We start from the raw sequence: 22,911 nt of genomic DNA, 5'->3' as shown, positions 1-22,911 counted from the left end.
CCTGGTAGAGTGAAATGGTATCATCATAGCTTATAGCAACCTCAGACTCTTGGGCTCAAACAATCCAAGTTTCAATCCAATTTCAGTCTTTTACATGTGGTTATCCAGTTCTCCCAACACCATTTATTGAAAAGGAATTCTTTCCCCAGTGTATGTTTTTGTGTGGTTTAACAAAGATCATGTGGCTGTAAGATGTTAGTTTCATTTCATGATTTTCTATTTGGTTCCAAATGTCAATGTCTATTTTTGTGCCAATATCGTGCTGTTTTGATGACTATGGCCTTGTAGTATAGTCTAAAGTCTGGTAGGATGATACCCCTATCTTTGTTTTTATTACTAAGAATTACCTTGGCTATACAAATGAGGTTTCTTCTGGCTCCATACAAAATGAAGAATTATTTCTTCCAAATCTTGAAAGTATGATGATGGTATTTTAATGGGGATTGCATTGAATCTGTAGATTGCTTTGGGTAGGATAGACATTTTCACAATGTTGATTCTTCCTAGCCATGAGCATGGCATGTTATTCCATTTGTTAATGTCTTCTGCTATTTATTTTCTTAGGGTTTTGTAATTTTTTTCTTTTGAGGCTACTCTTGGCTGTTATTGGCATATTGGCTACTGATTGTTGGACATTGATTTTATATACTAAGACATTGTTGTTGTATTTTTTTGATCACTTCAAGGCTGTTGTTGGCAAAAGCTACTGATTTGTGAACATTGATTTTATATCCTAAGACATTGTTGTATTTTTTTAATCACTTCCAGGAATCTTGTGGTTGAGTCTTTGGGGTTTTCTAAGCATAAGATCATGTCATTAGCAAATAGCAAGAGTTTGATCTCCTCTGCTCCCATTTGGATGCCCTTTATTTCCTTGTCATGCCTGATTATATTCACTAGAACTTCTATGTAGTGGCAATAAAGCACAACCTTGTCTGGTTCCAATTCTAAGTGGTAAAGCTTTATGTTTTACTCCAATCAGTATAGTATTAGCTGTGGGTTTCTCACAGATGGCTTCCTTCAGTTTACAATATGTGCCACCTATTTCTATATTCTTAAGTGTTCTAATTAGAAAGGGATGCTGAATTTTATTGAATGCTTTCTCTGCATCTATTGAACTCATTATATGGTCTTTGTTTTTGCTTCTGTTGATATGGTGAATCAAGTTTATGGATTTGCATATGTAAAACCAGTCTTGCATCCCTGAGATGAAACCTACTTGATCATGGTAAATGATTTTTTTTTAATGTGTAGCTGCAATCTATTGGCTAGGATTTTACTGAGAATTTTTGCATCTATTTTCATTAGTGAAACCAGTCTGAAATTCTCCTTTTTGGTTGGGTCTTTTCCTGGCTTTGGTATCAGGGTGATATTTGCTTTGTATAATGTGTATAAAGGGAAGATTCCTTCCTTTTCAATTTTTTGGAATAATTTCTGCAGTATAGGTATATGTTCTTTGAAGATTTATAGAATTCTGGTGTGAAGCCATCTGGACCAGGGCTTTTGTTTGTTAGAAGATTTTTTATTGTTTCTTTGATCTCAGTTCTTGAAATTAGTCTGTTCAAGAGACCTATTTCTTCTTAGTTAAGTCTAGGGAGAGGATGTGATTCCAAATATTGATCCATTTCCTTCACATTGTCAAATTTCTGGGCATAGAGTTTCTTATAGTACTCAGAGATAATCTCTTATATCTCTGTGGCATCTGTTATTATTTCCCCTTTATTGTTTCTGAAGTAGGTTATTAGGGATTTTACTTTTCTGTTTCTAGTTAATCTGGCTAAAAGTTGATCAATGTTATTTATTTTTTTGAAAAACCAACTTTTTGTTTCATTAATTTTCTGATTGATTCTTTTGTTTTCAATTTCATGAATTTCTGATTCAATTTTGCTTATTTTTTTCTTCTGCTGGATTTGGGATTAGATTGTCTTTTTTTTTTCCAGTTCCATAACATGGTTTATGAGTTTGTTTGTTCACTTTCTGTTTTTCTAATGTAGGCATCCAATGTGATACATTTCCCATGTAAGACTGCTTTTGCTGTATCTCACAGGTTTTGGTAACTTGTGCCTTCATTGTTGTTATGTTTGAGGAATTTAATAATTTATTCTTTTATCTCTTCCCAAACCCATAAGGGTTGTGTAATTTCCATGTTTTTGTGTGGGGATGAACATTTCCTTTGGAGTTGAGTTCTACTTTTATTGCCTTGTAGTCTGAGAAGAAACAAGGTGTAATTCCTATTATTTGAATTTTGCTGAGGTTTGATTTAAATCCTCGGATATGGTGTGTTTTGGAGTATGTACAATGGGCTGATGTGAAAAATGTATATTCTTTAGCTTTGAGATGGTGTGTTTTGTATATGTCTACTAATCCCATTTGTTGTAGGGTCACATTTAAGTCCTTTGTATCTTTGTTTAGTTTCTGTTGTTAGAGGATCTGTCCAGTTATGTCATAGGGTTGTTCAAAGTCCATGGATATTATGATGTTATGGAATATCATATTGCTCAAACCCATCAAAGTCTGTTTCATAAATCTGGAAGTATTTAAAATTGAAATGTCTTCTTGTATTGTTCCTTTGACCAGTATAAAGTGTTCATCTTTGTCTTTCATAACTTTAGTTGCTTTAAATCTACTTGTATTTGAAAATAAGATTGCAACCTCTCCTTTCTTCTGATTTGATTTGCCTGAAATACTGTTTCACATCCCTTAACCCTGAGTCTTGATTTGTCCTTCAAGGCTAAGTGTATCTCCTAGAGACAGAGACAGCATATGGATGGCTTGTGCTTTTTTTTTTTTTTTTTTAATAGAGACAGAGCCTCACTTTATTGCCCTCAGTAGAGTGCTATGGCATCACACAGCTCACAGCAACCTCCAACTCCTGGACCTAGGTGATTCTCCTGCCTTAGTCTCCCAAGTAGCTGGGACTACAGGTGCCCACCATAATGCCCGGCTATTTTTTTGTTGCTGTTTGGCCGGGGCCGGGTTCAAACCTGCCACCCTTGGTATATGGGGCCAGTGTCCTACCCACTGAGCCACAGGCACTGCCTGGCTTGTGCTTTTTTAATCTAGTCATCCAGCCTGTGCGTCTTCACTGAGGGAATTTATTCAGTCCATTTACATTTATTGAGAGAATTAGAAGAGAAAGTCCCTTGTGTGGTGTTATCCTTTGTGTCATTGTGGAAGCTAAGTTTTGACCTTTAGATGTTGGGTGTTTACATTGCTGGTGGTCCATTGTGGTGGTCAGTGTTGAGAATAGGTCTAAGTATTTCCTGTAGAGCTGGTCTTGTTGTGGCAAATTTCCTCAGTGTTTGTATCTCTGCAAAAGATTTGATTTCTCCATTAATTTTGAAGCTTAGTTTAGCAGGATACAGAATTCTGGGCTGAAAATTGTTTTGTTTAAGAATATTGAAGGTGGACGACCATGCTCCTCTGGCTTAAAAGATTTCAGTTGAATAGTCTGCTGTCATCCTAATGGCTCTGCCTCTTTACATCAGTTAGTGCTTACTCCTGGATGCTTGCAGAACTTTTTCTTTCCTCTTGACTTTGGACAGGTTCAGTACAATATGTCTTGGAGAAGCTCTCTTTGAGTTGAGATGACTTGGAGTTCTATATCCATTTGAATGGAGTTGTTGGGATCTTCCCAAACTTGGGAAGTTTTTATTGATGATAGTCTCCAGTAGGGCTTCCATTCCTTTCAGACATTCCTCTTCTTCCCCTTCAGGAATCCCTATTATTGATATGCTTGAATGGTTTATGGAGTCTCTTAGTTCTCTTAGTGCCTGTTCTGCTTTCTTTCTTCTTTTCTGCCTCATTTACTACCTTGGTTAACTTAAAAACTTTATCCTCTAGCTCTGAGGTTCTTTCTTCTCTGTGGTCTAACCTATTTTTTTATACTTTCCATGGCATCTTTAGATTCCCTAATTATCTCCTTCATGTCATTAAGCTCCACCATATCCTTTCTATATTCCACATATCTCTCATTTGACTTTTGGTTCTATCTTTCCATTTTCTCATCCATTTGTTTTATTGTCTTTATCATTCATATTTTAAATCCCCTTTCTGTCAATTCTATTAATTCCTTATAGGTGAGATATTCTGCAGTAGCTGCCTCATGGTCCCTTGGGGGGGAATTCCTCTGTTTTGGTTTTTCATGTTGCCTGAATTTTTCTTTTAGTTCCTCCTCATGTGTTCTTTGTTCTTGTTTGCCTCTTTGTTTTCCTTTTTCCCTCTCACTGCCTCCTTTGCTTCAACAGAAGTCCTTGCTCTTAATGACAGTATGTTGCATAGGTCTCTGTGATACCAGGTGGGACTGTTTTTTTTTAGGAGATGGAGAGCACAGCCAAACTTAGCTGCCTGTGGCGATCACCTTATTATTTTCTCAGCTTCAGACCCTTCCAGGTTGGGAATCTTTAAGCTTGCAAGAATCTTTCAGGGGCAGGTCTCACAGTGCCCTCTGACTCAAGTTTCTGTGTGGTAGGGGAGTCCCTCAGCCTGTTTCATGAGAGGAGTTTTGAGCCTGGCAGACAGAATTAAGACGGCCATGCTTTAGGCCCCTGTTAAGACCTTCTCACAACCTTTCCACAATGACAGTCCCCTGATCCCTGAGATTTTCTCAGTATGGACTGCCTTGCCAGCCACCAAACCTATGGCAAATCCACTCCAATTGGCATTCAAATCTGGTTACTGTATACTGTTTGAGTCTGCCCACTCTTCCAAGCTTTTCATTCAATGTGCAGCTTCTCCCAACAACTAAAAACTCTGGATAAGGTTTCTTCTCATCCCAGACCTCTGTGGATGAGGAGCAGCTGATTCCAGTTGGTCACAGTCACTTGCCTAATTCATCATATTTCTACCACTCTAGGTTATACACTGTATTCAGCTCACTGCCTTCTCACTATGCTCCCTGAGCTATGACTCAGGGTAAGGTTCCTGTGCCAGGTATGGCTGGGTTCTCTTTTTCTCCAGTCATTCTAGGAGAGCTCAGATAAACAATCCTTCTGGTCTGCCATCTTGCTCCACCACCCCAGAGGTTCTTCTGGCAGTGGTGGCAGGTGCAGGCCCAGGGCTCATCTGCACACATCCCAAGCACTGGCTGCAGATTTATGTACTTAATTCTAATATGAAGGCAGTAAATGAACTAATATAAGGGGTGAGGTAGGGGAATGAAGTAGTTGGTATGGAGGGGATGGGCATGATGGTGTGTGGCACACCTCTTGGGGGACACAAGTATGATAGGGACTTTATCTAACAAATCTAACAAATATCTAACAAATACAACCAGTGCAACCTAACTCTTTGAACCCTCAATGAACCCCAGACAATAACACCAAAAGAAAAAAAAAATGAAGGAGAAAAAAGGCCTTTTCTGTTAAACAAAGACTGAGAAAATTCATTTCTAGCAGACATACCTTACAATAAATACTAACAGAAATATCTTACAAAGGAAAGGACTCTAGGCCATAACTCAGAAGAAATAAGGATACAAGCAAAGGTTGTTACTTAGTTAAATATCAAAGGTCTAAATATATATGGTATTTTAAAACTTTTCCTTTCCCTAACTGATCTAAAATGACATTAGCACAAAACAATAATTACAAAATGGTGTCATAGACTTACAGTGTATAAAGGTGTAATTTATATGACAATTAGAGCACAAAGGAAGGGGTAGAAAAGATGTTTATAGTGAAATAAAGTTTTCTTATAGTATTGGAATAAAGTAAAATTGTTTTAAGATTCATAATCCACCAAGCAACTGCCAGAAAAGGATGTAACAATTTAGTAAAAATAACAAGCAAATAACCATTTAAGAAATACTACACAGAGATAAAAACCCAAATCAAAAATTTAAGAGTTTAAGAATCTTAAAAAAGAAGACCAAAATATAAATAGTAAATATTAGAGCTAAAATTAATGATACAGAAACAGAAAAAGGAGAGAAAATCAATGAGTCCAAAAGTTAGTTCTGTAAAAAGACCCACTCATTTGGCAAAACTTTATATTAATTTAAAAAAAGGTGAGAAGAAACATATCATTAACATTAGTAATGAAAAAAAGACCTTTCAGAAATTAGAGTATTACAAGAGAATACTAAAACTAACTTTATACCAATAAGTTCAATAACTTAGGCAAAATTGACAAATTCCCAAAAACCCATTTACTTCTAAAACTGACTCCAAGAGAAATAAAAGATCTGAATAGACTTACTAAAAAGCAATTGAATTAGAAACTTATAAACAACCCACAGAGAAAAGTTCAGGACTAGAGGGCTTCATTGGTAAATTCTACCAAATACTTAAAGAAGAATTCAACAATCTTTCACCAATCATTCTAGAATAGAGGGGGCAACATATCCCAATTCATTACATGAGGCCCTAATATAAAAACAAATGACACTATGAGTAAAACAAAACTATAAACTCAACATCTCTTATGAATAAAGATGCAAAAGTTCTCCACAAAATAGTAGCAAATTAAATCCAGCAACATCTAAAAATGATTAGACACTGTGACCAAGTGGGATTTATTCTAGAAATACAAGATTGATTTAACATTAAAAAATTAACTAATATTATTAGAAGAAAAAACAAAAGTCACATGATCATCTCAGTAGGTGCAGAAAAAATATTTGATAAAGTCCAGCATCCATTCATGATAAGAAAAAAAACTTCCATAAATGTGGAAAGGAAGGGAATTTCCTCAACCTGATAGAAGGCAGAAGCATAAACCCTGACATCATACTAGATTTTGAAAGACTAAAGACTTTCCCCCAAGATTCAGACTTGGCAAAGATGCCTACTCTTGCCACTTCTTTTAATAGTTTGCTAGAGGTTCTAGCCAGTTCGATTAAGTAAGAAAAAGAAATAAAACGCATCCAGATTGGAAAGCAAGAAGTAAAAATGACTTTATTTTTAGAAGACATAATCTTGAACATAGAAAACACCCAAGATTCTCCCACCACACTATTAGAACTAACAAAAAATATAACAAGATTATAGTATATAAGATCAACTTACAAAAATCAATTGTATTTCTAGAGACAATGCAAAAATCTGAAAAGGGAAGTAAGAATACAATACTTCTCATAATAACACCAAAAAGAATAAAATATTTAGGAAGACCAAATTTACCAAGACAAATATAAGAATTGTATGCTGAAAATTACAAAACATCATTGAAGATTCCATTAAAGATGAAGTTGGATTTTTTCATAGCTATGTATCATAATTAACTCAAGATAAATCATAGACTTAAATGTAAGGGTTAATAAAACAGAAGTGTTAGAAGAAAATTTAGGAGAAAATCTTTGAGACCTTGGATTAAAAAGATTTCTTAGTAATAACACCAAAATCACAGTTTATAAAAGAAAACAAAAACCGATTAACCTCTCTGGAAAATGCAGCTGGCAGTTCTCTGAGGTTGTCATTAGGATGTGAGGAGAGCCACACAGACACTGCACAGACTCCTTATAGGCTGTTTGGCTTACTTTGAGCTGCTGCTCTATTTTCGTGTGGCGGAAAAATGAGATTTCAACAATTCTTTTTTGTCTTTTTTATTTTTTTAACGAGTCTTCTCCTTATCCACGGACAGAGACCAGCTAATTTGGCCATGAGAAGGAAACTGCATAGACACAACTGCCTGCAGAGGAGATGTATGCCTCTTCATTCTCGAGTCCCCTTCCCCTGAGGTCTCTCTAGCTAACTTTATGCAGTCTACCAGAAAAAGAAGATGCATGAAGGAAAGATATCCAGCTACTACCCCAAAAAACTTCCTCATGGCAATCGTATGATTGCTTAGAAGTTCTCGGAAAGAAAGGAATTGTTTAAAAGCACCTGGGATGGCTTATTACTTCCAAAAGATTTTCTTTTTCCTGAGTTTTCTTAAGAAGAAAAATAGCACAGATTCAAAATGATTCCAGTCTGAAGCACAGTTATTTGCCTGTAAAACAAAAATATTTCATCTTTTTCTGCACATTATACTTCTTTCATAGGGTAAGAAGAAAAATGCTTTTTAATTTCTTAGAATTATCATAAAAAAGTGTAAGAAATCAAAATTTTTCTTCCTCTTGTATAATTCTCCCGAAGTATTAACATGGTATACATTTAAATGTTAAAAAATGCAAAATCTGAAACCAGTTGCATTGACCATTCATCTTTGCACAGTAGGGAGAAAACAATTGGTTCACTGATTATTTATGTAATGAGACTAAGAAAAACTGTTCATTGTTACCAATTATATATGATAGGCTTTAATGCCTATGATAAAGGGTGAATTTTATTTTATGAGGAATATTCATTTAAAGGTGTAAAAGAAATAAAATTCTTTTTTTTGAGAAAAAAAAAAGAAAACAAAAACCATGATAAATTGGACTTCATCAAAGATTAAAAACTTCTGTGCTTCAAAAGAAATCATTGAGAAAATGAAAGGATAAGCAATAGATGTGGAAAAAATATTTGACTAATAAAGGCAGTTCAAAAGAAATTGAAAATCAAATGTTTTTAGAAAAGAAGGAAAGCTAATGTGATGGTTCAATGGATTATAGAAAGAGAAAACTGAAATGAGGAATCTGCATTCACATTCCAGCTAAGCCATTTCCCAGGTTTTTGCTCTGGGGCACAATTTGTGAGTCTAAAGATCATCATGTCCACAAAATGAGGTGTTGCTTGGAGGTTGTGGTTAGAGGTGAACACTTAGCAAATGATAACTATTATTGCCATAATACTATAAAACATGGTCTTATTAAATAAGATAGTGCACACAAAACACCCAATGGTTTATTGTAAATATTAAATATTAAAATATGTTATCAATTATTAATCACTAATTTTTTAATATCAGAACCCAAAGAAAAGCTAAGGTATGATCATGCCCTATTTGTACTCTCTGATAGGAGAAAAATAAAAGGATTCCTAAGTTTTAGCCAACAGAAGATTTACTTGTTCTAAAGAAATAGTCAATCCAGTGGATCAGAAACATGACAGGAGAAATTAGAAATCCTCCAGGTAAGATTTCATTTTAACACTATGCTTAATTTTAGCCCAACCGTGTACCTTGGACTTGCTGAGGTGGGTTGGGAGTGAATGACACAATCATTGTAGAAAATCATATCACGTTTTATTCATTATGTTCATTCACTCATCACATGATCATTTTGAATTCTTGCCATTCCTTATATTTTCCAAAGCACTCTCACTTTTATCATGGCATTGACTTCATAAGTTCCCCATCTCTAGAAGGTCTGAGTAGATTCTGCTATGACTTGTTCCACTTGCCAGTGGATAAACCATTCCTGAGAACCATTCGTGCCCAAGGTCACAGGGCTATACAGTGGCATGTTTTAGACAAGCTATTTGTTGCTTTCTCCCCTCCTTTAAGGGATGTGGGAAGTACACGTGAAGACTCGCATCCCTTGCTAAGGGATGTGGGAAGTACACGTGAAGACTCGCATCCCTTGCTCAAGTGTGGGATGTACCCCACAGTACAATTGTGCTTAGCTGCCTAGAAACCTCTTTATCCCAGGCAAAGGAAGAGCTGACTCCCTGAGCTCATCCAGGAGCAGCTTCCATGTTCCGGGGAGCACCTGGTACCCATCCCTAAAATTGCATCTCTAGCCCAATCCTAAGGATGGGAGCACACCTAAGCTCTGTGAAAGATTGGGAGCACTGTCTCAGCCAGCTTGGGCTGCTGTAACAACATAAAACATCCTGCATGGTTTATAAATACTTGAAATGTATTCTCCACAGTTCTGGAGGCTAAAAGTCTGAGTTCAGGGTGCTAGCATGGTCAGGGTCTGGTGAGGACCTGCTTCCAGACAGACAGCTGCCTTTTTGCTGTGTCTTCACCTGTTGGAAGAGTGAGGGAGCTTCCTCAGGACTCTCATACAAGGGCACTAATCTCAAAGGCAGCTGCACCCTTGTAACATCTTCACCCCTCCATAGTTTCCACCTCCAAATAGTATCACCTTGGAGGTTAGGATTCTACCATATGAATTTTGAGGGGAAACAAATAGTTTATGACAAGTACTTTCTGTTTGTGTATGTGTGAGAGAGAGAGAGGGAGGGACTCTTCCCCATTTCATCACTGATTGGTGCACAGTCCTGACTCCTACTGGGAGAGCTGAAGTGTTAGGCTCTGTTCCTCATTACAGGGAGAAGTAGTTGTCTGTTAACAGTGGGTGGGATTGCAGTGGGCTCCCCCTACCTATTGGTTGTGGAGGCCAGAAAGCTGGGAGGTGCTCTGCAGACTCAAGCCTAGGACCCTCTATTTATTGACTTGAGCAGAGACCAAGCATGGATTATTGGTCAGATCCTCATAGCTCACCTCCATAAGGCACCGGACAGTAAATTACCTTCTGTTTTTTTTTTTTTTTTCTCTTCTGAGATTCTCAAGGACTGTTGATGGTCATTGGTGCTGCCTGGGCATTGAGGTAAATCAATAGGGGTGCAGGCACACTTGTGGAGTGGGAGAAGACATGAACAGATCTTAAATGACAAGATAAGCCCCCTCGAACATTCCAGTCTCCCTAAGTCTTTGAATCCTTTTTCTACTGGAAGCCAAGGCAGGTCTGATATTTTGAGTTAATTTATAGGGGTACACCTTCTGGTCTGTGTTCTAGCTAATCAGCCAGGTAGAGCCCTGAGCTGCAACATTTAATCCAAAATATCTGCTTAGTGAGCCCATAGCAGTAAATTCAGCATGACCCAACTTTCTGTCTCTTCCATTATTCCAAGACCTTTAATATTGATTTTGTAAACTAAAAATAAAACCCTAAGGTCACCCTACTGACTGAATAGACCTGCTCTTGGCCATGCGGACTCCCATAAATCCTAATACTGAATTTCTGATCATGAAGGCAAGGGAGGTTGGACATATCTCACTACACACTATACATTCTACCTTTTAGAATTTGCATGCAACATTTGCATGGGGTACAGTGTGGTGTTTTCATATACAATTTGAAATATTTTCATCAAACTGGTTAACATAACCTTTGTGTCATTTTCTTAGTTATTGTGTTAAGACATTCATACTCTGCTTTTAGAAAGATTCACTTGTACCCTTGAAGATAAACCATAGAGGTGATCCCACCAATCACCCTCCCTCCACCCATCCATCTTCTCTCCCTTCCCCCTACCCCCTCCCCATAGTCTTTGGCTATAATTAGGTTATAGCTTTCATATGAAAGCTATAAATTAGTTGCATAGTAGGACTGTGTACATTGTGTACTTTTTCTTCCATTCTTGTGATACTTTGCTAAGAAGAACATTTCCCAACTCCATGCATGCAAACATGAAGGAGGTAAAGTCTCCATCTTTCTTTATGGCTGCATAGTATTCCGTGGTGTAAGCCCAAGTGCCCATCGATCCACGAATGGATAAATAAACTGTGGTATATGGACACACTAAATTGTTAACAGACCTAAGGCCATGCAACGCAATGGTTAAATCACACCTACAGGCCATCAGCTTACTTAACAGATCATTTGAGTCTGCCTATTGTGGCTTGCCTCTGGTTAACAGACTTATTTATTTATTTATTGATGATAAAGGCATTTCATTATTTATTTAGATATTTAAGCTCTTGCATTAAGTTTTTACAATTTGGTGAACAAATTATTACTGACAAACTATTTCTCCCACAGAACTATAACCACACACTCCCAGAAAGTATAAATATATGGTTGAACTAACATTAATACACATCACCATTTTATCAATTACAAAATAAAACAAATTATCAAGTATCCAAATATTCTTCCCTGCTTAAAAGGCATATATAAAATATTAGATGTCTGCTCAAATCATTAGGAGAAAGCCACTCTTTTTTTTTTTTGCAGGAGGTTGGGAAGAGAAGGAAAAAAAATCACACTTCAAACAAAAACAAGTCAGCAAACAACTTCTGATAAGTATGATGGAAAATTACAGGAATTTAAGAAATTTTATGATTAAGAATTGTTTTAGCTACAATTAACAAAGCAGCTCTACTTTTTAAAAAATATTTACTAAATTAAAGAGTTTATTTCTACAGTTTCTGCACAAGAGAAAGACAACATTTTGCTAAAAATATTTCATAGCCCTTCCTGTTCTTTAGCCAGGTGCTGCCTCTTAAGTTGCACCCTGGAGTGCAAACATTAAATTAACTGTAAGGCTTTTTTGTCTGAAGACAGTAAAGATATGTACTTCTGTATAGTGTATATTTTCAAAATGGAGTTTTTTTATAACAGCACAAAATGAGATTTATAGGAAGATATTAAATAATCACTCTAACACTTGGTAAAAATCCAAAAGAAAAAAAAAATCAATGGTTAAGCAAACCTGATGTATACTGTATAAATGTGGAATACATAAACATAAAGTAAATAGGCAAATAACCCATTGATGTCTGAAATGACTGGATAAATTACATAAGGTCTAGAGCAGCAGTTCCCAAACTGTGGGTTGCGACCCCTTTGGGGATTGAATGACCCTTTCACAGGGGTTGCCTAAGACCACTGGAAAATACATATTTCTGATGGTCGTAGGTACCGAGGCACCACTCCTCTCTATCTGTCTCCAGGCAGGTCACCTACATGCAGATACACCCACATATGAGTGCCAACCGTGAGGACATCATCGCACCAATCACATCACATACACCCCGTACAAATACAGGTGTATGTGATGAGGTCGGTGCCATAATGTACTTATGTGGACCAGTCACACATTTGTGGAGAGTAGCTACTGTGTAGAAAGCTGCTGTGCTGAAAACAGCTACTCTGTTTAAAGCAGCTACTATATTGAAAGCAGCAGGTAAAATGATACTTCATGAATTATAATTACTGGGTAAATGTAAAACCATGTACTGTAAAATTATCAACTACTGCAAAAAAAAAAAAAGTCTGTGCCATGGGAACTTAATCTGGATGCTGATCCGTCTTTTTATATTTGCTGTGGTTGATGTGAATACTGCCCCCTTGTGATATTAACAGGTATGTAAAAAAAACAACACACAGAGATGGTAAATCATTGGAAACTTTAATGAACTGTACTGACTGAACTATGCCATGTATCATCTGTTCTATTATCAAAGCTATTGTTATATATTATTATCATTAGCAAACCATTCCATGACAATGGATCGTGTAGAAAAGAATGTTAAGAAAAGAAAATATAGTGAGGATTTTTTACAGTATGGTTTTACCTCAATAATTACAGCAGGAATTGAGAAACCGCAATGTGTTATTTGTTGTGAAGTTCTATCAGCCAAATATATGAAGCCCAACAAACTAAAACTCCATTTTGATAGCAAGCATCCCAGCATTGCCCACAAGGGTACCAACTATTTTAGAAGCAAAGCTGATGGTCTCAAGAAAGCCAGACTTGATACTAGTGGCAAGTACCACAAACAAAACATAGCAGGCATTGAAGCTTCATATTTGGAATCGCCAGAGCTATGAAACCTCACACCGTTGCTGAGGATTTACTGTTGCCAGTGGCCAAAGACATTGTTCAAGTTATGATCAGAGACAAATTTGTTACAAAATTGAGTGCAATTTCTTATCTAATGACACTGTCCACAGAAGAATAGATGACATGTCTGCTGATATTCTTGATCAGGTAATCCAGGAAATTAAATCTGCTCCACTTCCAATATTTAGAATCTAGCTTGATGAATCTACAGACGTTGCAAACTGTTCACAGTTACTGGTTTACATGAAGTATATTAATGATTGTGACTTTAAAGATGAGTTTCTTTTTTGCAAACCTCTTGAATGACTGCATGTGATGTATTTGACACAGTTGGTTCTTTTCTGAAAGAGCATAAGATCTCTTGGGGAAAGGTTTGTGGTGTTTGCACAGATGGTGCTCCAGCTATGCTAGTATGTTGATCTGTATTTCAATGTTTGGTACTGAACGAGTCACCAAAAGTCATCAGAACTCACTGTATGATTCATTTGCAAATACTAGCAATGAAGACGCTGCCACAACAGTTATAAGAAGTAATGAGAAGTATCATAAGTTCTGTCAATTTTGTTCGCCATTGTGCAACGAGTTGGACTCACTGAATGATGTTCTGCTATTTCATGCTGAAGTGAGATGGTTGTTGAGAGGAAAAGTTTTAAAATGTGTTTTTGAGCTTCATGATGTGATGGACTCAAAACAGTTTTTAATCAGAAAGCAAGATTGTAGTTTGAAGCACTTTTCAGTGATAAAAGTGAACTGCAGAAAATAGCTTACTTGGTTGACATCTTTGCCATCTTCAATGGAGTTAAATTTAGGACTGCAAGGACAAAATGCAACATGCCTCAATTTGTCTGAAAAGATCTGACTATTCCAGATGAAACTTCAGCTTTGGCAAAAAAAAAAAAATTGGGTGAAAATAAAATTTACATGTTGCCTACCTTATCTGCTATCTTTGAGGAACATGACATTGAACCAGACAAAAGGATTACAATGATAATTTCTGTGAAAGAACACTTGCACATGCTTGCAGATGAAATTACATTGTACTTTCCAAATGTACCTGACACCCCATTTGCACTTGCCAGAAGCCCATTCACAGTCAAAGTTGAAGATGTTCTTGAGACAGCACAAGAGGCGTTCATTGAACTTATTAACAGCAATGCAGTAAGAACTACAATGTCGGTTACAACATTCTGGATCAAGCGTTTGCAGTCATATCCTGTTCTGTCTGAGACTGTGTTGTGCCTTCTTCTTCCATTTCCAAAAACATATCTTTGTAAAACAGGGTTTTCAGCTTGTTGGTTATCAAGTCTAAATACAGAAGTAGACTTGTGAACGATGATCTTCGTTGTGCTCTTGCAAAGACTGCCCCAAGAATTTCTGACCTGGTGAGAAAGAAGCAATCTCAACCTTTGCCCTGATGTTGGCTTTTTATGCATACGTTGAAAAATGTAGCAATGTAGATTACTGTTGTTATATTAAAACTGTTACCCATGCTGCACCATACTTCAAGATAAATTTTAATTTATTTGTAATTAGAAATAAATATTTCACAATATATAATTACATATTATTTTTGTGATTAATCACTATGCTTTAATTATGTTCAATTTATAACAATGAAAATACATCCTGGATATCAGATATTTATATTACGATTCATAACAGTAGCAAAATTACAGTTATGAAGTAGCAACGAAAATAATTTTATGGTTGGGTGTCACCACAACATAAAGTACTATATTAAAGGGTCTCAGCAGTAGGAAGATTGAGAACCATTGGTCTAGAGTGTTCTTCGTTCCTGGGATTTTAATTCTGTACAATACTAAAAATATACAAGTGTTGTGCTGGGTATTTTGGCACCTAATCTTTCTAAATTTCTTATATATTGATAAGATTCTAGCATGGGAATAGATTTAAACAGGACATAACTCAGTAATACCACATGATTTCAGGAAAGGTCGATTGGAACAAGTGATAACCACATTTAAATGCTGAACAGCAAGAATCTTTTGCTAAGTATCCAAGAAGGTTGACTATAACCCAAACATACAGATTGCAATTCTGTTAAGCTTGTGGCCAGTAAATCAAGATTTACTTCTACAGAAGCTTCATTAATCAAGCCAACATGTTGGCTAATATATGACAAATTAGGTCCCGTCTCAAGTTTTACTTTCAAGACAACAGTATCAGGCAGCCCAGTTTTACTGAACACAACAGTTGTTTCTATGACCACTGGAGCCTGAAGCACAGCCACATCTTAGGATGATACTTCTCCAAATACAAAAGTTGCTTGCTGTTGAAAGTGCTCCACCACTTTTGTCTTAGTGAGTTGTATTTACTACATCTTTGTATTTCATTCCTCCTTCAATTAATGTGACAGCAACAAGCACTGGAGCTCTCCCAAGGCCTGCAACACAATGAACAGCAATACAACAACCAGGTTCTTCACAAAACTTGATTTTTATAAGACTTACCCAGTTATCAACAATTTGGTTAGATAGTGGTGCACCATCATCAAAAGGCCAGTCGAGAACACGGATGCCTTCTTTCTCCACAAGAGCAGTGTCATAAGTTGCTTCACCCACTCTTACTATTGTGGTAACTCCATACTTCTTAAGTCATGCTATAAATTTGTTAAAGTTTGTATTGGTTGGATTATGTGTAATAAGAAATCTCATGTTTTTGTATGTGACTTCTATGGGAGCTGGCAGTTCATTTGAGCCATGTTAATTTAGTTTTAAAAAAATACTCAATAGGGTATGAAAGAATTAAAAAAATTGAATTCAGAAATGATGCAAAGAAACTGAAGTCTACTTCAATATCCTCTTCTTGAAATTCTCAGTACTTTGAGGAGGAAATTGGAAGTAATGATAAACGAAATGACCCTCCTAACAAGAAGCAGCAGTTCATCAATCCAGTAATTCTGAGGCAACAGAAAGGAAATGCACCGAGGTGGACCCATCCAGGTCAGAGCTCTTGTAAAATGCTCTGCAGATTTCAACTCTTCTGTGTCTGAGTTAACCACTCTATGGGGCTTGTTGGCGGAACCAATGAATTTCTCTAGTTCACTTGTTTGCATAGAGGTTGTGCTGTGCCTGGCAGTAATCCCCACTGACCTTCAGAAACTCCATAAATCTGTGACCAAGAACATCATAGAAAGAAATATGTTTACTCATTGATGATTGTGGCCTAATCATATAGTCAGTCCTGAGGTGGCAGTGACACAGGAGGCAGTGGTTGTTGGGGGCAGCAGTAGCGGCAGCAGCGGGGGCACCAGACTCTACCATGGGATCTAACAGGGCATCTTTAGCTTTACATTTTAAGCCTTTAGAAAAAGCTTCATTTCTTTAACCTATTATAAATCAAAGACTCTCCAAACCTACCTATAACTGTTAAGCCCCCACTTTGAGATGTCCTCCCTTTTTGGGCCAGACCAAGTATATCTCCCATGTATTTTTTTTTTTTAAGGTGTGCACTTCTATGGAACTGGTCTCAAGTCAGTGTACAGGTAAGCCCTGGCTGCCTCCACACCTCCACCCACTCCCAGGGAGACCAACTTCTTACATCTCAAGTTGAGGGACAAAAATGAGGCCACAATGACTGATCATTCAAAATAAAACAAAATAAAAAAGTATTAAGGTAAAGATTAAGAAATTTTACATTATATAATTTACACAAAAGCAATACTGTCACTTCCCGTGTGGACTGGGAGGACTGGGCCATTCTCCTTAGACAGAAGTGGGGCAGTTTTGGGGACTTCAGGGATGTTCGCTCCCACTGCTGTCTCCTTCACTGTTCCAGTTTTTAAATCCTGAGTCAAGTCAAAAAAAGAACAAAACAAACAAACAAACAAAAAATAAAGCCATGCCAATATTATGGCATCTTGTTTTCTGTGCAAGTTAGGTTTTGTCAAGAAAGGGTGCAATGCAACTAACAGTGGGCCTTGAAGCATTTGCGGTGGACTATGGAGGGGCCAGAATTCTCATACTACAGCTTGCTGATCCACATCTGTTGGAAGATGGACAGTGAGGCCAGGATGGAACCTCTGATCCACACGTACTTGCTTTTGGGGGGGAGCAATGATCTTGATCTTCATTGTACTGGGAGCTAGGGCAGTGATCTCCTTCTGCATTCTGTTGGCAATGCCAGGATACATGGTGGTGTCCCCAGACAGCACCATGCTGGCATACAGGTCCTTGTGGATGTCCATGTCACACCTCATAATGGAGTTGAAGGTAGTTTCATGGATGCCACAGGATTCCATGCCCAGGAAGGAAGGCTGGAACAAAGTGGAACTGCTCATTTCTGATGGTGATCACCTGGCCATCGGGAGCTCATAGCTCTTCTCCAGGGAGGAGCTGGAGGCTGCTGTGGCCATCTCTTGCTTGAAGTTCAGGGTGATATAACACAGCTTCTCCTTGATGTCAGGCACAATTTCCCACTGGCCATGGTGGTGAAGCTGTAGCCACACTCTGTGAGGGTCTTCATGAGGTAGTCTTTAAGGTCCCAGCCAACCAGGTCCAGACATAAGAGGGCCTGGGGGAGGGTATACCCCTATAGATGGGCACAATGTGGGTGACCCATCACCCGAGTCCATCACGATGCCAGTGGTGTGGCCAGAGGCATACAGGGACAGCATAACCTGGACGGCCATACACACTGCTGGAGTGTTGAAGGTCTCCAACATAATCTGCATCATCTTCTCATGGTTGGCCTTGGGGTTCAGGGGGGCTTCAGTCAGCAGCACAGTGTGCTTCTCTGTGGTCAGACAGAACTCGTTGTAGAAAGTGTGGTGCCGTATTTGCTCCATCTCATCCCAGTTGGTGACAATGCTGTGCTCAATGAGGTACCTCAGGGTCAGCGTGCCTCTCTTGCTCTGGACCTCATTGCCCACATACGAGTCCTGGCCCAAGCCTACGATCATGCTCTGGTGCTGCGGGAGCCTGATGAGGGAAGGGAAGACAGCCTGGGGGGGCATCGTCACCCATGAAACTGGCCTTGCACATGCTGGAGCTGTTGTCAAGCATGAGCGCAGCAATATTGTCATCCACAGTGAGCTGGGTTGCAGGTGTGGACCGGTGGCAGAATGGTCAGGGCGAGGCTTCTGTGTTGGCAGGGTGGATGCTGTCTCCATGGTCTATTTCCCATGTATTGATTTATGATTTTATCTACTATACCTATTTCCCATAAATGTGTAAAACCAAACTGCAACACAACTGCTTTGAGACCATTTACTCAAAGTTTCTTGAGTATGGCTGCCCTGGACAATAGTTACACATATTCAGTTCAAGATAAATCTCTATGAATATTTTTACAGAGCTGGGTGCAGTGGCTCGTGCCTGTAATCCTAGCACTCTGGGAGGCATAGGCTGAGTTGGGAAGATCACTTGAGCTCAGGAGTTCCAGATCAGCCTAAGCAAGAGCAAGACCCCCATCTCTACTAAAAATAGAAAAAATGAGCCAGATGTTATGGCAGGTGCCTGGTCCCTGCTCCTTGGGAGGCTGAGGTCAAGGAATCACTTAAGCCTAGGAGTTGGTTGCTGTGAGCTAGGGATGCCACAGCACTCTAGCCTGGGACAAAATAATGAGACTCTGTCTCAAAAAAATTTTTTTTACAGAGTTTTTCTTTTTCCATTAATAATTTCTACACATCTTTTAGGGGCAAGAAACCAGTTTACCTAACAAATGCAAACAGTGTAACCTGGTTTCTTGTACCCTCAATGAATCTCCAACAATAAAAAAAGCAATAATTTCTACACACATTCTAAAGGTTTCTGTCTATATAAATTAGAGAATGTATATAGTTCTTTTGGAGTGTAGTATGGCCCAGTGGGTCATATTGTATGCTTCACTTTTAGAGGCCTGCTGGGACTTTCAGGTCTAGAAGAAAGAGGGGAACTGGGGGCAGGTCCTGAGGAGAAGCAGCATTATCTTGTATGGCACCTGCCTCTGGGGAGGCCATGACAGTTTCCTCTGAAAAGTCAGGATTTATTTCCTCAGATGAGGGTGGAGAAGCTGGTTGGTGGCAAAGAACACTTACTAGAATTTAGGGGATCAATAATCTCAGCTTTATTAGGGACTTCCCACATGCCCCCATACCAAGTTTCAGGATCCTTTTTTTTTCCAATCATGCCCTCCCTTTAACAGTAAATACCCTGTAGGGCTGGGAACTCAGCTTGTATTGTAATTCAGCCATTTGCAGGCTATGATTCTGGTCTTTGTTTTCAGCAACCCCAGCTCTTGAGCTATAGGAAATAAGAATCTCTTTCAGGGCAGGAATAGGAGTTTTCAAGTCATTTATGCAGAGCTTGAGCTAGAAATCTGATTTCCTGAATTTATTCTTTTTTTCCCCTGCTTTGTCCAGTGACATTGGTAAGAATCAATTCATTTCATTGTACTGGTTAGTTTGACAAAAATGTCTGAAGGTATCACACACACGATTACCTGATTCTTGTCTCTTATAAATTTTTAATTGTGAGTATCCAATTAGTGATATTTTGCATGTTTGTACTGTCACATCACACCGTGGGCTGTCTGTACTCTCTTTAGTGCTAGGAATAGACTTGAGTGACTTTAAAGCCAGTCAGATTACAGAAATCCAGGAAACAATTCAGAAAGGCCATCCTTAAGACTCGGTTCCTCTAGATTCTATTTGGGTACGGTACCCAAATCTGCACTAAATAGAGTTTTTCCCAGAAACAGAACCAATAGGATGTATAAATCTATCAATATCTATCAATATCTATGTTTATGTATATCTATCTATCTATCCATCATCTTTGTCTGTGAGTACAGGAATTGGCTCCCATGACTGGAAAGACTGGCAAGTCTGAAATATGCAGGACAGGCCAGCAGGCTGAAGAACCAGGAAAGATTTGATGTTGCAGTTTTGACTTTTGAGTCCAAAGGCAGTCTGAAGGGAAAATTCCCTCTTCCATGGGGGACTTCAGTGTTTTCTCTTAATACCCTTTACATAGGGGCATGATGCCCATTCACATTATGAAGAGTCATCTGTTTACCTAAAGGCTGCCCATTTAAATGTGAATCATAAAAATAATTCCTTCACAGCAATATCTAGACTGGCATTTGACCAAGCATCTGCGTGAAATGGCCAAGCCACATTGATACATAAAATTAACTATCACAGGCATAATTTGAGATGGGACATAAAGAGGGGAGAGTTTTTGTTTAGAGGAAAGGTGGCCCCAGAGTCTCAGTAATGCCCTGCTTGTGTCCACTCAGAGCCCTCTGAGGATGGAGGCTCTCGGGCCTCAGAAGGAGGAATGAAGTAGTGGCTTTCAGAGGAGGCTCATGGAGACAGAGACTCTCTTCGCACTGCTGGTTCTCCTGAGGGCCCAGCCACCCTCAAGACCAGAGCTTCAGGGTGAGGCCTGCAGGTGGGGAGGACAGGAAACTGCTGAGGATACAGAAACTGTTCTCAGCTCTCTTCCCTCATGTTTGGGCCTGAGCACCAGGAGCTGGCTCTTTGTGGAGCTACAGTATTGGGAGAGAGGCCTCACCTGCTATGACCGACTGGTGATATAAGAAACCTGGATGGACATGAGGACCCAGACCCTGTCTCTTCCAGGTCTCCTGGGCAAGTGGCACCCCTGCTCTTCCCTTGCACTCCAGAGGTCAGAATTCACCAGCTCTTCCTTCTGAAGGTCAGGAAGTCTGGCTCTTTGGGCCCCCATCCCTGATGTGTCTGTTCTGCATATCTAAAGTCACACACGAAGGGTGTGTTTGGTGTGAAGAAATCCAGCTGTGTCTGCAGCCCAAGCCCTGGAGTTTCTGGTGCACTTTCACAGTTGCAAAATTCACACACACACACACACACACGCTTTCTATCAAACTGACTTCTGTGTTTCCAACTAGTTGCAGCCCAATAGTGGGCAGGGAAGGTCAGAGTGCTTATTCCCTTAATGCTTGCCTGGAGCGGGGTGCACTACAGTCCTGTGAGCAGCACCTGTGACTCTGTCACCAGAAGAAATCACAAATAAGTCTGCATCCCATTATAGTTGTGTCAGGCACTCTGAACTATGGTTTATTTTCACAAGTACATTAAAATTATAGTGCTCCATAGACATTCTGCTGGATCTGGTTTTGTTTAATGCATTACTAAAGAAGCACACATATCACAATATCACAACTCTGTGCTTCTCCCAGTTCCCCAGTTCTCTGCCTGTGGGGTTGAGCTCCCAGCCCCTTCCTCCTCGTGATCACAGGCTCTCAGTCAGTCGCTGTGGTGTCCAGCTGGAAGGAGATGAAAGGTCCCTGGGGGACTGTCCCAGACCCCATAGGCATCTCTGGTGAATACTCCCCAGGAAAATTGCTGCAAACGGAAATGGGCCGGGAGAGCCAGCAGCTGAGTGTGTGATTTCCCCACCTCTCACCCCACAGGCCACTTGCCTGTTTGGAGCCTATTTCCACGTGAAAAAAAAGATCGCCCTGAAGGTTGCTGGGATAGTCAGAAATAAGCAGCGGCAATTCCAGGGTTTCTCAGCTTTGACCTCAGGACACGTGTAGTCCCTTCTTTGGGGACCACGCCTGGTGCCACCTCCAGTGTTCTGGTCACCTGAGTTCATGGCTCGTGCCTGCCCTTTCCAGGCAGGAGCTCCCTCCTCGCTCCAACAACAGGACCCTGCAGATATGTGAGGGTGAAGGAGCGAAGGGTTCCTGGGACACCAGCACAAGATCAGAGGTGCCTCTGATTGCCAGCTCAAAGAGGAGGTTTTGTTTGTTCTCGGGGCCACAATGCCTTCCGACACCCTCAACCTGAACTTCTCCATCACATCACACTGTGTTCTGATTTCCCCCCCTAGCTATTGAACACATAAGGAGCATCTCCCAGCCGCGTTCCAGGTACTAGTTGTGGCTGTGGCACTGCCACAGGGAGCAGAGAAACACCGCAGGAAGGTGCGAGCACGCGCAATCAGAGCAGAGTTCTCACAGAATGTCTGTCCCTGGACCCAACACCGGAACAGACCGAACATCCCGGCGCAGCCCCTGGGACCCACCGCGCCTTCTTTGCGCGTCCCGAGCTCTGTGGCCCGGCCTCTGCCGCCCCCTGCCGGTCGCGCGCCGCACTGTGTGCACTGAGCTCGCTCGCCGGGTGGACGAAGGGTGCAAGCCCCCGGCCTGCTCTTCAAATCTCCTTAGGATGTTCCTTCTCAGTGACAAACTGGCCTCTGTCCTAAATAAGCATGTATAAAAAGAGGGCCATGCCTCTGAAGACCTAACCAGGTCGTCTCTCAGATGCACTTAAGTTTGATTCCGGGGCATCCCTGCTCTGTCAAAGACCAGAACTGGAGGGGCCTGTGGACAGAACTGTGGACACTGTCGCCTGCCATGCCCACACAGGGGAGGAGGGACAGGCCAGAGGGGAGAGGGCTTGGCACATTCAGGGAGAGATGGGGCCTGCCTATCTCCTGACCTCAAGAGACAGCCTAATGCTGCTCCTGCGAAGGCAGGGGTC

General features: G+C 39.8%; 1 protein-coding gene and 2 pseudogenes across 1 annotated transcript; 1 reads left to right on the top strand and 2 right to left on the bottom strand.

The window, feature by feature from the left end:
* Positions 1-7,512: 7,512 nt before the first annotated feature.
* LOC105887791 (apelin receptor early endogenous ligand) lies at positions 7,513-7,677 on the top strand. The gene has a single exon (XM_012810055.1). It carries the CDS (start codon positions 7,513-7,515, stop codon positions 7,675-7,677), a length of 165 nt encoding a protein of 54 aa, XP_012665509.1.
* Positions 7,678-15,637: 7,960 nt separating this feature from the next.
* Positions 15,638-16,138, bottom strand: LOC100956730 (annotated as a pseudogene).
* Positions 16,139-17,366: 1,228 nt separating this feature from the next.
* LOC100956413 lies at positions 17,367-21,130 on the bottom strand (annotated as a pseudogene).
* Between the last annotated feature and the right edge of the window lie 1,781 nt (positions 21,131-22,911).

Source organism: Otolemur garnettii, unplaced genomic scaffold, assembly GCF_000181295.1.
Source record: "Otolemur garnettii isolate 467f Iridium unplaced genomic scaffold, OtoGar3 scaffold00123, whole genome shotgun sequence".
NCBI classification, from domain to species: domain Eukaryota; kingdom Metazoa; phylum Chordata; class Mammalia; order Primates; family Galagidae; genus Otolemur; species Otolemur garnettii.
The sequence above is the reverse complement of the archived record's forward strand: the minus strand, read 5'-3'. Positions and strand labels throughout refer to the sequence as shown.

What these genes read in the sequence shown, in the direction of transcription:
- LOC105887791 (XM_012810055.1), top strand. Translation starts at nt 7,513, where the DNA reads ATGAGATTTCAACAATTCTTTTTTGTCTTTTTTATTTTTTTAACGAGT.